We start from the raw sequence: 13,520 nt of genomic DNA, 5'->3' as shown, positions 1-13,520 counted from the left end.
CCCTTTTGTTCCAAAACGCTGCATTATGCATCGTTTTACAAATTTTGTCCAATCCAATGTAGACGTTATATTTTAAGATAATAGTACTGCTATTGGTAAAGGGCGTAAAACGATGCATTATGCAGCGTTTTACAAATCTCTCTAAACTGTTATACTATGTTCCTCTATGTTGTTATATTTGGGTTACCGGAAATCCGGTGTAAACCGATGCCTGATGCATCTTTTTGCAAAAATATCTTAATTAAAGTATACTTGTCTTTCAATAGGGAATGTATCGGGAACAAAAGGATTAACTGTAGCAACCTTTGCTCCTCTTCAAGCGCTTCCTCTGGAGGCCGATCCCACCGAATAATATCGGTGCTGATTGCCGCGGTTCACTTTCTGAAGCTGGTGGATGGGGCTGTTGATGTCGCTGTGCACTTCCTGCCTTGCTGAAAGTTGCCGTTGAACCTGCTCGGTCGACATTCTTATGGCTCGTATAGCACGAAGGTTGCGCCAGGTTGCGCTTACGCGTCCAATTAATCCGTTGAGAGCTGTCCACCCCCTCATTCTTCGGGTGTTCCCAGTATAAATGTGGCATATCTGAGTTACTAGTTACTGCAGTAGTATTAGTCGGCTCCTCGTCCCAAAATACTACACCATTGCACGGCGTTATTCACAAAGCCAACACTCAAATTTAAAAAGTGCGCACTCAAATCCAAAACCCTCTCAGATATATTACCTTTTACAAATGATATACCTGCTAAATCCGGTTGAACAATTAAGCTCCAACTTGCATGTCTTCAAAGCGGAGGGCACGTTGGTGGTGAGGCAACGAGTGACAGAACGCTCGGTTGCACAACTCTGGCGTGACAACTTCAGCGAAGAGAGGGTTTGCTGCAAGCTCCAGGAAGCCAGCGCGGTGCTCCGTGATGGTCGTTCCTTCTGGCACGCGGAGGATGGCCGGGCGCTGCCGCGCGAGAAAGCGCTTGACAACGCTCTTGTACACCGATAACACGTTCTCGATAGGGTTCAGCATGGGGGAGTATGGCCCAAGCTTCAGCATCTCGGTTCCCGCAGATTCTGGTTCTTCAAACACGTCTTGGCCGAGGTGTGGCACGGGGCGTTGTCTAGGACAAGGACCACCTCGTCCAGTGGGGTTGTCGAACGGATATGGCGAAGGAAACGCCGGATAAACTCGTTGGCCAGCTCCGACGTGAACGAATCGAACTGAGACTCCTGGTAGGTCACACCTGTACTGGAGATAACAGCAATAACATGGATGTTCTTACCTTTGCTCGCCACACTCGTCTGCCCTGCTCGATGCCCTCGCCTGCTCCAGCCCCTCCGCGCGAGCACGACAAGTTGAAGTTGGTCTCATCCAGGTAGAAGATATTCTTGTTGCTGGCGAGAGCCGCGTAGAACTTGACGACGTAGTCGTAGCGCTTCTACTTGTTGCTGTCGCTGTTGCGATTGACGACGTCGCGGTGGAGCTTCTTTAGCGTGAAGCGATGCGCGTCCATGGCGCGACGCACCGTCTCTCGGTTGATGCGCACGTCAAACGTCTGCTCAACGAGCTCCGTCATCTGGACGAGCGTCAATTCAGGCGTAGCAGCGAGCTCGCTGAGCAGGTAAGCGACGTGCACGACCTGGATCTTCTTCTCGGAGCTGCCGCGCTACTTCTGGACGCCACTCTAGTCGCCAGTGTCCATCGCCGTCTTGATCCAACCCCAGGCGGTCCTCTCGTGGACATCATGGAGCGCTGCCACCGTCTTCCAGTCCTTGGCCTTCTCTGCTGCGCGTAGGATGCACGCGCGCACTTGTTGCGGGTACCTCTTGTAGCTTGTGGGGGGCATGGCGCCAATTGCAAAGTGAACTCGATAGAAGTGCGAGCGCAGCGTTCGCGCCAAGCTCCCGCGATTTTTAAGCACCTTTGGGTCCAACCAACATAATCCTATTAAAAAGAATAATACACGGTATGTGATATTGGATAGTTCATTTAAATTTGAGTGCGCACGTTTTGAATTTGAGTGTTGGCTTTGTGAATAACGCCGTGCAATGGTGTAGCTACTATAGTATTTTGAGCATCACATTAATATTGGTATCAGCAGGATAGTAGTTCAAAACAAACTACTGTCAATCCCTGGTTGTAAGTTTCAAATTGTACCCCCATGATGTTTTGGCCTTCTCGCCTTCTGACGGATGATACTTCGATGATTCTAGCACGAGGACATGGTGACGCATCGATTTCGTTGGTACCGGAATGAGTAGCAACGAAATCAACGCCTCACCACGTTCCAGAAATGGAAGTAGGATTTCTTGGGGGTTGTATGATATTTCCTGTCAATTGTTGATGTAGTGATCTTCATACGGCGCGTTGGCAGTGCCCTCTTCAAACTTCAGATATATTTGGAAGGCGCTGCCCGCCTCTTGCCTTGATTTGGAGCAGCGGAGGAGACTACTGGTCGACCACGCTGGTCCTTGGATGACAAGAGGACAGATGGAGTCTTGGCAGGCCGATAGCGGCAGATAAAGTAGCACACAGACAAGCTCAGGTCGCCAACGAGGAGCGCTCGGCCTTTTATCATACTGCGCATGCGCCCATGACCAACTACTCATCGTCCAGAGCCCCCCCCCCCCTCTCATGGGTTTACGGGGTCGAAAATCACGTAGCGGCGCCCCTGCCAAAAATAGATCGGGTCGCTACGTGTTTTTGCCAAAAACACGTCCTTCTGAAAGCCTCTAATACCATACTTTTCGCTTGCCCAGCAAAGTATTGCTCCAGTGTTGCGTTTTGCTAAGAGATCGAGAATTTTCCTTCAGCCCGGGTCTTTATCAAAAGGGCCTAAAAACATTTTTCAAACAGAAGCCACAAAGCCATCAAATGTACATATACAGCGCGTCTGGTAATGGAAGGCACCCCATGGGCTAGTCATACGTACAAAAATCAAGTTAAAACGATTTACTTCTAACAGCTACAGCAATGCAAGGCGCGGATGAGTAGATACTGAAGTTATCATCCATATTACACATTTCGACAGAAGATATGGCCTATTGGCCGGAATATGCACAACGAATCTTCCCGCATATATGGTTTTTACTTTGGGTAAGTATTTTTGCCTGTATGGACTGCGCATATCACTTGCACACAAAAATGTATCACTGGATTTTTGTATGGGTGTGCATAAGTCTCTGCATATCTCCCGTCCGAAGTAAAAATAAATAAAAGCGCCTGAACAGATATGTGTAGCGATGGTAAGGTCTCAGAAGCCAAGAGTTGGCTAAGAGTCCGAGGGCATTTCTCCTACTCATCGTGGGAGATCGGTACAAAAACCAAGGTAAAGTCGGATTGATGTGGGTTATTACATGAGTCGGATGATCAATGATTTGTCAAAATCTAGACCTTAATAGCCAATGAAACTCCTTCATATTCAAGTCCCAGCGATTTCGCATCGGATAGTGTAGATTTCGTGCGAAACTAAGGCAAAACAGAATTCCTCTCCGACTAGAAAATCATTTTGACTTGATATTTGTATGCTGTTCGGCCAAAACTACCTTCAGGGATGCCATCAATTACCGGATCCGCTGTAGTACCATAGATGGTCGATTGGTAGTCATCGCCAGTGCACCATAAAGCTAAAGGGTTAATGTGTGCTTGCATTGGATGGTGAGGGCAGGATGATACGACTGTGTGTTTGTATAGAGCCGTACAACTTTGCGCGTAGAAACTTACGACTCGTACGTTTCAGCACTGTCGTACAACTCTACGCGTAAAATCTGACGAGTCGTATTTTTTTAGCATAATCGTACGACTTTACGGGTAAGATGTAGATAAGGATGGATATCGTTAAAGTGCCGACACATATGTTTTTCTACTTATCCACTGTATGGTGGCCATGGTCCAATCAAATGACGATAAGCGATTATTGTCGAATGAGGAGGCCGATGGATAGCATTTTATCCAATCGTCAACGTTAGGGGTAGGTTAATGAGCCGCCGACACTCCTGGCGACGTATAATGTCAGCTGGGCTGTGGAGATATGTTATCCACCTATAGTGAGGTTAAGTAATTAGGCGATTATACACATATTTGCTTGCTGCCGACACTTCACATTGAGTTTGCATTGCGTATGTTTGCTGTTGGAAGCTTTTTGTATGGCGCTTTCACTTACGTCACAAATTCAATCGAGTTTTCTCGGCGGCGCCTTACCCGCATGCGTGCATGACACATAGCGGCTTCTGGTAAGGCGTTGCTCATGGGACTTTTGTCGCTGCTGCTGAGGTGTCGCCAGCGAGACATGCAAGTGACTCTACAGAAGATATATCAAAGCGGAGCGTGAACCAGCGAGTATCAAATATTTAATCTTTTCAATATTAAATGAAAATAAATACAGTGCCTATGCTGTGCACTGACCACCGCAGCACCAGGTAGAAAGCGCCGCTCCACCAGTAAGTGCGGTGTGGCCACGCCCTCCGCCTCCCCTGCACGACAGCAGCGACCGTGTCCCTCGCCGCCCAGGGATCAACGCTCGCAGCCGTCTGCGTCAACGAGCGCAGGCGCCGCGCTGCTGCTGCTGCTGGTGGTGCTGGTGGTGCTGGTTGGCGAGGCGGTGCTGGTTGGCGAGGCGGTGCTGGGGCGAGGGCGGCTACTGCGGGTCCCTGGGCTGGCTCGGCAGCGCCGCGTACTGCTGGTGTGTCTGCCGCCTCCTGCTCTGACCTCCGCTCCTTCTCCATCTTGGACCCTTCTTCTTCATCTTGTCTCCTTTCACGCGCGCGTCGTCCGGCGAGGGCGGGTGGATACCGTGTGAGCGACCACCAGGCGCAGACTTCTCGTTGAGTGTTCTTGCTTCCTCTCCTCGCTCTCGCCCTCCACGCACTTGGTGTCGCCGTCGCGCTCTTGTTCTCCCCACCACCCTCCACGCACTTGGCGCCTCCGCCGTCCGTCGTGCCCATGGTGCCTTCGCCGTCCTTCGTGCACTTGGTGAGCCCGCCGTCCTTGGTGCCCTTGGTCAACCTGCCGTCCTTCGTGCCTTTGGGCAGCCTGCCGCCCATCGTGCCGTGGGTCTCCCCGCCGTCATTCGCGATCTTACCCCCCCTCCCCCGGCTCCTTCCGTACCTTGCTGGGTCCGGAGTGGAGGAGTCGGTCCTATTCAGCAACGAGGCGTCCGTCCACCTTCACGGCACATTTAGTCGGGCATCGATTAGGAAGCAGGGGCGGACACAGGTGCCCACCCCCACCCCCCACCCCCCCTCCGTGTTGTTTTTGACTGCGTCCCCCCCCCCTGTTTGGAAGAGAGCTTATGAAGCGTCTTGATGCGCGCTGCTCTACGTACAAGCAGAAAGTATTTGATGGTGTGGAGATTCAACACCACTGGAGGTGTTGGAATGCTAGACTTTTGTGAGGAATCAGTCGCAGGTGACTAGTACCGATGTCAGTTGCGCCAGGAATTTCTTATTATCAAGGACTTCTTCAGTCTATCAGGTGAGACACTTTTTGCGGACAACAACGCGCCAGCCCACATCGCGAAGATAGCTGTGGGCTGCCTTCGTGAGTCGAATCTGATTTCGTTGGGCCACCCGCCGAATAGCCCGGATCTCAACCCCATCGAGAACATTTGGTTCGTAATGAAGGAGTTGCAGAAGAACCCTGCAATATCGCTAGATGGTCTCAGGATTCTTTCGATGCCAAAGAGGTTGAAAGCTGTACTTACCAGTAGAGTCGGTCATACAAATACTAAATATTGTGCTCACCACGCATGTTGGACATTACCCGTTTAAAGGGATTTGACGTCGCGAAATCATGGTCGATATATATGTAAATCCCTCTAAACGCTTACGGCAGTGTCGGCACTCTGGTCAAATTTTATTATATAGATACCGCCCAGCGAACAGCTGAACAACGAATCAGGGCTTTAATGACCGTCCTACATGCTAATGGCGCAGCTAAATACCCAGCTGGTTGATATAAGAACGACAGGGTGTCGAACTTGTTCGGGACTAAAACACGGAGTAAGGCGAGGTATTAGACATCTTTCGAAAGCGACTGATGGATGTTGTTTGTGGGATAGCGCCAAACTATATCCCATAAACGATAGTGACAAGATTTCGTTTCGAAGTGAAGGTATATCGGATATTTGTTAGCGACTGTTCGAATCAACCATCAGAGGTACCACAAAGTCACCACCAAGTAGGATCTCTCACTCACGGTGCCGCGCGATGGAAGGGTCACCGCTCAGTGCTACCGTGCTTCTGCTGCTTCTTGATGAGCTCGACGGGACCGACGATGCGCTCGCGCTGGAGCGGCGTGCGTCACACATTGAGAGGCCACTTATCCCGAATGTCCGATTCGATTTTGCCGCATATCCCGGCGCCAACGCCCTCAAAGACTTCCGCTTCACCTGCGCAGAGCTACAGAGGCTGACTGCCCTCGTGAAGATGCCACATGTGTTCATCAGCGAACCTGGAGATCGCCTCATAGGTGTGGAGGCCCTGGCCATGCTTTGCTATCGCCTCTCATATCCGGCGGCATATACGGAAGCAGTTTGGCCGCTCGGATCCGGCATGCAGCCGCATCATCACGGATACCTGTAAGTGCTTTGGACTATGGAGCATTGTGTATAATGCATCATATGTAACTACTGCTTGTTTAGACTGCTTCCTCAACAATGAATGAAAAGACACTGTTTTTTTTCGCTCAGCTGGACAGCGAGAAGGTAGGCCTCTTGAGGACCAAAACGTTGACGAACCTTCCGCTCTTCCTCCGTGCAGACCTTCGCTTGGAAGTCGTCTGGACCCAGTGACGCGTTCGTCGCTTTAGCCCCATCACTTGACTCGCTGTACTGGTTTGCTTCTTCCCCGGAATTGCTGCCGGAGACTTCTTCCTCGGAACTCGATTGCTTAGCTGGAGATTGAGCTTAGTGAGCTAGTTGAGCGACGGAGACGCATGTCGAGAACAGCTTGACTCTGGGAAGGGGAGGAAGGTGGTAAGCACGAACGTCCGGCGGTCATTGGCGCGAGATCTTTGTGTGAGAAGACCTGGAAAACCGCATGCAATATCTGCAATACTCGATAAGAGAGACGAGAGCAATATATATCTAAAAGAGAGTTCATCATCTAGCAGCGATTCTCACATCCAATATAGCCGTTGGGTAGAGTGGCGTTTTGCCGACTTCTCAGATCGCGTTTGTTGGATAGATCGAGGGATTAAGAGTCCGTGTAAAAATGGGCGGTTTTATGTGCTTCTATCCCACAACCAACAAACAACACTCGCTTCGAAAGGTGTCTATTAGACCCCAAAACCAGTTATCGGTCAATTAACAGCACCGAGCCAACTACCTTGAGTTTAGTATCGAAAAAAGTATTTCAGCTTAACATTGCATTATAACGCATTTAACAGTCTGAGATCTGCTCTATGCCATAAAGATCGAGGTATTGATTTGTAACGCAGTCTTCATTTCACATTCTCTGTATCAGTTATGAACCTGCTAGAATATAGTAGTCTCTAAGCCACCGATTAATTGGGCAGTCGCTCTAATAAAACATACTCTGTTGGGCTCACTTCGAAACCTACTCGATGGCAAGAAGCGCCCCAAGCACCCCGCGATCACCGGCGGAATTGCTCCGCCGGCTCGCCCAAGACGCGGCACTCGTTTATGACGACGTGTCCCAGCATAGAGCGGCGGCTCCGAAGCGGTCGTGACGTTGGGGAACTTTACCATGACGGAGTCCCACCTGCCCTGGAGCCACGTAGAGACCGAGCTTACAAGCCAGTGGAACTCCGGTCGCGGGCGCAAGTCCGCCACCACGCCGAAGGATGGGTTCATGACACTACTGTGCGTCTTAAAGCACTATGAGACGTGGCAGAAGCACGCCATTGACTTCGGCTACAAGTGTAATGGGCCTACTTTGGCTCACTACTACGGCTTACACGTGTGCGCACGTGTATGAGGAAGCGAAGGTTTCTTTTACTTGAGTTAAATATTCTCGAGATCCACGAGTATACTTTAAACAAGTATAAAGACTCTAAGTAGCGAGTTTTGGTAAAGATGAGAACTGCTATTTTTGTTTTATGCTCTCTGTCTCCCTCTAATTGTAATATTCTAAGTTAGGAATCTGCCGACGGCTGGTTGGCAGAATTCCAATGCTATGCATGTCGCTCATAGGCTAAAAGATGCTTCTTTCAGCCAATAGGAATCCTAAGTCTCTAACTCGTACGTCTTATCGAGTACTACTTATCAATAAATCGTATTTGAGTACGAGTTGCTGTAAGTCGCGGGTGATCAATTCAATCAACACCAAGTACGGCACATGAGCCATTTTGTGCATAATGTAGCGCACCCAACACGAATAAGCATTCTGATGGCAATTTTAGAAAATTTTAAATTATCACTAAGTACATACACTAACTAGTGTACGAGAATATACATAGCGCAATACAGATAACGACAGAAATACGATCTACCCAAAAATACTTCTCTGTCCCACGAAAGCATAATGATTTGCTCTATCTTCGCTTCTACTTAAGATTTTTAAGCTTAGAAGCAGGCGCTAACACCTGATTTTTGCTGTCTATTATCTTTGAGAGCTAATGGAGCCACAACGCTTTTTCTTCCAGCAAATTTAGTTCTAAGTAGTTTTTTTTTTTGTAATTCTATCAAAAATTAGCGATAACTCGTCGATTTTTCAGGATGAGCTGCTATTGCCAATGTTAGCTTGGTGAATCAACTACATCCTGTGGAAAGGCCTGACAAGCGAGATATCTCGCTTCAAAATCAACGAGGTTTTCTAATCAAGTGTGCAATAATTGGAAAAATCAAATTTTGCCCAAACCAACGTCAAATAGCCAATAGTATTCACTGTATGGTACACAAAAACTTAACTACCCATACTTTTGTGGGGCATAGAAGTACGTCATGCGACAAGTACCTACTTCTGATCCGATACAAATACATATGTGTACTTTATCCAATTACATGAATATTTGCTATTATTTTTTTGCCAACCAATACTTCCCAAAATTACGGACGCATAGGGCGTCATGACTCATGCATGATTCATGGTGCATGGCGTCCTTCGCGCACTTTATAAAGAGAAAATGCGAGTCAAGTGCTCACGCAAAATACTGTATGAGCGCCAAGTGAGTTGCCTCGTTGCCGAGGTAGGCCTTGATCAATATCAAACTGAGCAATGTTCTGCGTTGTACCGTGCGCGACTAGATGAAAAGCGAAGAGAAAATTACCAACTTCAGCGGCTCATAGAAGCGCAAGACCATGAAACGGAAAGGAAGAAAGGAAATGACCCCATTTTACATGCTTTGGTTGTGCACATGAAGGATGGCTCGGGTATAATAATGTAAGTAATATAGTTACCATTTATTAACCATTTCCAGTTATGGTTCACTTCTCCGGTTCCCGTTATCAACAAGCCAGCTGTCGGTCAGCTTGTAAAAACACAAATGGCGTTCTCGTTAGACTTCTGGTGACGGTACTGGAACACGCCCCTGGCAGTGAGTATGATGTGGTCGAAACGTCAATCACTATGGTGCTGTGTATAAAAAGGGACATGAAGGGAAAGGAGCACCAGACTCAGCGAGGGTGACTGACTTGACTTGATCCAGGTGGTATGACAGTCGTTCTTACGGTGCGGGTTGATGATAAGATAATTTTTCTGGCATGTCATTTACTATACCATATTTTTAACTTACAAACGAAATTAATTTGAGTAATATTTGCAGAAAATGAACCTAGAATCTTGTCCACTATCAAGAAAGTTCCCGGCGGGGACATCAACAATAAAAGCTGAAACCCTACCCAGTGGGGCACTACTACTGTGTTCAAGAGAACGCACGGATGGACGCAAGATGCTGAGATTACTGTGCCAGTGAGCTGCTGCTGAACGAACTGGACGGACTAGATGTAACCCTCGCAATCAACTTTGACTGACATCTGTCCAGGGAAGACCAAAGGGTCGTGACAGAGAAAACTTTATATGTGGTGGACCCGTTGCCCGCGAACACCACATCCATGTGCCAGTCTCTCTACGTAAATATAACGGTCTTTCTGAAATCAGCCCGGCTCAGTACAGCAAAAGAATCTACCACGTCACTTTGTTATATTTATTTTGCTGTACAGTATTATTACATACATTATCGACCTTTCTCTAAGCATTATACCTTAATTTTGACCAATCAGCTTGACTGGAGTATTTGTAGCTTTCTGTTTATTAAGGAGTGGTCAGTGCTGACGTATTTTTCCGTGGTCATCTGTACATTTGTCGTAAATTCTATTAGTATCCGATAAAGCTACATGCATGTTCACTGCGAGCCCAACGCACACGCAACGCTTATATAAATTTATGAGTTTCGCATCAGCCGTCTGTCCTCAGACTGCTTCACATCAATGGTAGGTATGCCATTTGCAGACCCCGAATCAGACGAGGCGAAGCCATCCAGGACGTGTGGTTCTGCGAGAACATACTCTGTGGCGCGACATGCTGGGAGCGCGATACCAACGCGGCAAAAAAAGGTGGTAACTAACCGGTCGCGCGTGGCAATTTCTACGCGGATGCCGCCTAAACTGGGATATGCAATTAGTCGTGGGAACGGTAGGGGGGCAAGCGCGAGCCTACTCGGTACACGGTCGTGACATAGCCCCGGTAGCAGCAGCTTACGAAGAGTTAGACCAGTCTGAACGTTTATTTCGTTTGTAGAGTATAGAAAGAGAGGCCTGGGTTAGCACCACTGCACCGACAGGAAACGTGGTAAAGTTGCTGCGTTTTGCTTTCTCTTCGCATTGTCTTGTGTTTTTAATGCCCTGAAATTATTTGTCTGCCAGGGTTTCTGACAGATTTCACCGAATAAAAGGCCTTCACAAAAAATAAAAATAGACCCCGCCGTAATTTAGAATATGGATCAGAAAATAGAAGCCCTGCACGTATTATAAGCCCCTCTAAAGACCATACAACATTGTTTAGTTGCAACTTACTGAGCATAAATGTAACGTAGTATTACGAACTAAATTACTTTGTTAAAAACTTAATAACTTCGTTAATAATGTCCCCTTATCGACGTACCGAGAAAGAACAGGTACTAATGAGAGACCTAAATCTAGCACTGAAATGAGGGGGCGTTACCAAGTGTAAAAATAGTCAGTATTCACACGATATATGTTGTTTCTTACTCATATACTGTAAATACAAACTAATATGGATTTGAGTCCGACCTGCCTTCCGTTGCGATCCAATTATTAGATGACCTACACAGTTTAACCCCCTCCGCTCTCTCTCTTAATGACGATAGCTTTTTGGAGGCAAAACGGAATAGTGGCCCGGGTACTATTCGGTGAAATCCGTTAGACTACAGTAAAAAGTGTCAATAGTGTGGGCCACGGTATTTGCGCCACCCGAAATCTGGCTCAGCCTACAGTATTAGTGTGAGCTACAGTAATTACTCACCACACCAATAATACAGCCACGCTAATATGCAAATCACAGATTATATATGATGCCTAATAGTCTACCGTTAGTTAGAAAGGCTTATCAAAAGTGGAGTCGAATGCGTTATGGAAAACTGCTTGACCAATCTATTCTATCGTGTTTTACTAACAAGTATACGAAGTCTTAGCTTCTAACTCCAACGTGTGTGGCGAGGGTACCAGAAACAACTCGGTCACCAGTTGAAGTGTACAATCACTACAGTGATGCCTAGAGACCGAGCGAAGTGAAACCTTGGAGCTCTTTGGTAGATGTAAAATATGAATGTGTATTATGTCTGAGCTTAATCAGCCTTCTTCCCCTCAAACTCATCGCGATACTTCTCGATGATCACTTGCAGGTGCTTGGAAAGCTGCGACTCCTCCCACACTCCGTTGATGTTCTTCGACATCCCACATAGAATCATTGTCTTCCTGAGATACGACACGCCGTCCTTGTCGACTTTTTGACTAATTGTGCGCACACAACGCGCTGCAAGCTCTAAAAAGAATTACTTACCTGGATTGCTGAGTTTGCCTACTCATTTTCGTTCGATTTGGCTTGGAAAAAGCTTGCTTGTGCTCCAAATGAAACTTTTTTCCCATTCCGTCGACCACATCTCCTAAGGAATCCGCAGACTGGCACAATTGGGTCGCGTTGGGAGGGAGAAATTTGATGCTCATGTTCTTGCTGGATAACTCGTCCTTGCACCCTTCGATGCTGTGCCCACTTGCGTTGTAAACATACACGACTTGGTGTTCGCCACGCGGATGACGCCGGTTGTAGGTGTCGTCTGCGACCCAGTGGCGAAATACTTGATGGTCCATCCAGCCCTTTGTCCCACTCCGATAAGTGACACCGGGTACATCATCTGGGACTGTCAATTGGATAGCTTAGGTTCTTGTTTTGGAATATGACCATCGGAGGCTCCATATGCGCACTAGCGTCGCCCCTAATTTTAATGACGAGTGTCATACCCTCTCCACCGCTCACTACATCCAGGTATCGAATGCTCATGTCTCCGCGAAATTCTAGCGTCCGCTTGTTATTCATATTCACCACAAAATGGGCTTCATCCATATTGAAGACTTCGTTCTTGTCCAGATCTCGCACTATCAAATGCACCCTTCATTTTGCCGAGATGGGCAGCAACGCTGCGCTTAATTTATTCTTCTTTTTCGGAGCTGCACTCGAGTTTTCCACACTGCTTTCTTGACACAATGTCGATGCAGCTGCAGCAATGTTGGATTCATCAGTAGTTGACGCAGTCTTGGAGCTTACCTCCTTTGTCGTCCAGCGTTGTAGCGCGAAAGCTGCCCTCGATATTAGTCAAAATGTGAACGGCAAAGTGCTGCAGTAACGAGCGCGAGAGTTTAATGCCAGTCTTGCACAGGCGGCAAAACTCACCAAGCCGTTGGCTGTAAAGCCACTCAACCCATGGCGCTCGCTTTCTGCCTCACCCGGACCCCGCTTTACGACGCATCCGCTTCTTGACTCCGTTTTGAGTCGCAACAACGGATCGACGATGCTTTGAGAGATGCCTTTCCTTCTCCTTCCACCAGCGACAAGCCTTTTGAAGGTTCGCCTTCTGATTATCAGTAAAGAGACTTGGGAACTTGACCACAGCCTTTGAAGGCGCAACTGACTCTGACCGGCCTTATGTAGCGCCTGCATGTATGCCACTACACGCGTCCAATCCGTTAGAAATGCGACGACTTGAGGGGCACGTCGTGCATGTTGCGGACGCTCCGGATCTAGCACCACGACGGAGTCATCGCCTTCCTTTTCAACCCTCGTATCAGCGCTATCAGCAGTACTCGTTGCAAGGTTGATATCAGTGTTTGAGTCGGATTCTGTTTCTTTGTCTTCACTCCTCACCAGGGGAAAGAAATCAGCTAGCACATTCTGCCGAAGAGCTCGCTGCTTAGGTTTCTGTGGGTTTGTGATCGTTCTCTTTTCTTTACTGTTAGCTGGCGAAGTGGAGCACTCACGGCAACGAACGTGACCATCTTGCTTCTCTTCGACGGGGACACCGCAGAAAGGATAGTGTGGGTCAGACCATCTGCGGGCTG

At 48.0% G+C, this 13,520-nt stretch overlaps 5 protein-coding genes across 5 annotated transcripts; 2 read left to right on the top strand and 3 right to left on the bottom strand.

The window, feature by feature from the left end:
* Window positions 1-760: 760 nt before the first annotated feature.
* PHYSODRAFT_311228 (hypothetical protein) lies at window positions 761-1,835 on the bottom strand (the record flags this gene model as incomplete). Its single annotated transcript, XM_009521113.1, has 4 exons — window positions 761-1,080; window positions 1,149-1,324; window positions 1,432-1,655; window positions 1,731-1,835. 4 exons carry the CDS (start codon window positions 1,833-1,835, stop codon window positions 761-763), a joined length of 825 nt encoding a protein of 274 aa, XP_009519408.1.
* Window positions 1,836-4,523: 2,688 nt separating this feature from the next.
* On the bottom strand, window positions 4,524-5,031 carry PHYSODRAFT_253174 (hypothetical protein; the record flags this gene model as incomplete). The annotated part of the gene is made up of 2 exons (XM_009521112.1): window positions 4,524-4,610; window positions 4,666-5,031. The coding sequence occupies 2 exons, from the start codon at window positions 5,029-5,031 to the stop codon at window positions 4,524-4,526; spliced, it is 453 nt and encodes a 150-aa protein (XP_009519407.1).
* Window positions 5,032-6,288: 1,257 nt separating this feature from the next.
* On the top strand, window positions 6,289-6,501 carry PHYSODRAFT_423102 (hypothetical protein; the record flags this gene model as incomplete). The annotated part of the gene is made up of 1 exon (XM_009521111.1): window positions 6,289-6,501. A coding segment is annotated over one exon (213 nt), but the record flags the coding sequence as incomplete, so codon positions are not given.
* Window positions 6,502-9,920: 3,419 nt separating this feature from the next.
* Window positions 9,921-10,277, top strand: PHYSODRAFT_485898 (hypothetical protein; the record flags this gene model as incomplete). The annotated part of the gene is made up of 1 exon (XM_009521110.1): window positions 9,921-10,277. A coding segment is annotated over one exon (357 nt), but the record flags the coding sequence as incomplete, so codon positions are not given.
* Window positions 10,278-11,752: 1,475 nt separating this feature from the next.
* On the bottom strand, window positions 11,753-12,319 carry PHYSODRAFT_325261 (hypothetical protein; the record flags this gene model as incomplete). The annotated part of the gene is made up of 2 exons (XM_009521109.1): window positions 11,753-11,918; window positions 12,201-12,319. 2 exons carry the CDS (start codon window positions 12,317-12,319, stop codon window positions 11,753-11,755), a joined length of 285 nt encoding a protein of 94 aa, XP_009519404.1.
* Between the last annotated feature and the right edge of the window lie 1,201 nt (window positions 12,320-13,520).

This window comes from Phytophthora sojae, assembly GCF_000149755.1.
Source record: "Phytophthora sojae unplaced genomic scaffold PHYSOscaffold_2, whole genome shotgun sequence".
Taxonomy (NCBI): Eukaryota; Oomycota; class Peronosporomycetes; order Peronosporales; family Peronosporaceae; genus Phytophthora; species Phytophthora sojae.
Note: the sequence above shows the minus strand (reverse complement) of the source record. Positions and strands in the feature narration are given on the sequence as shown.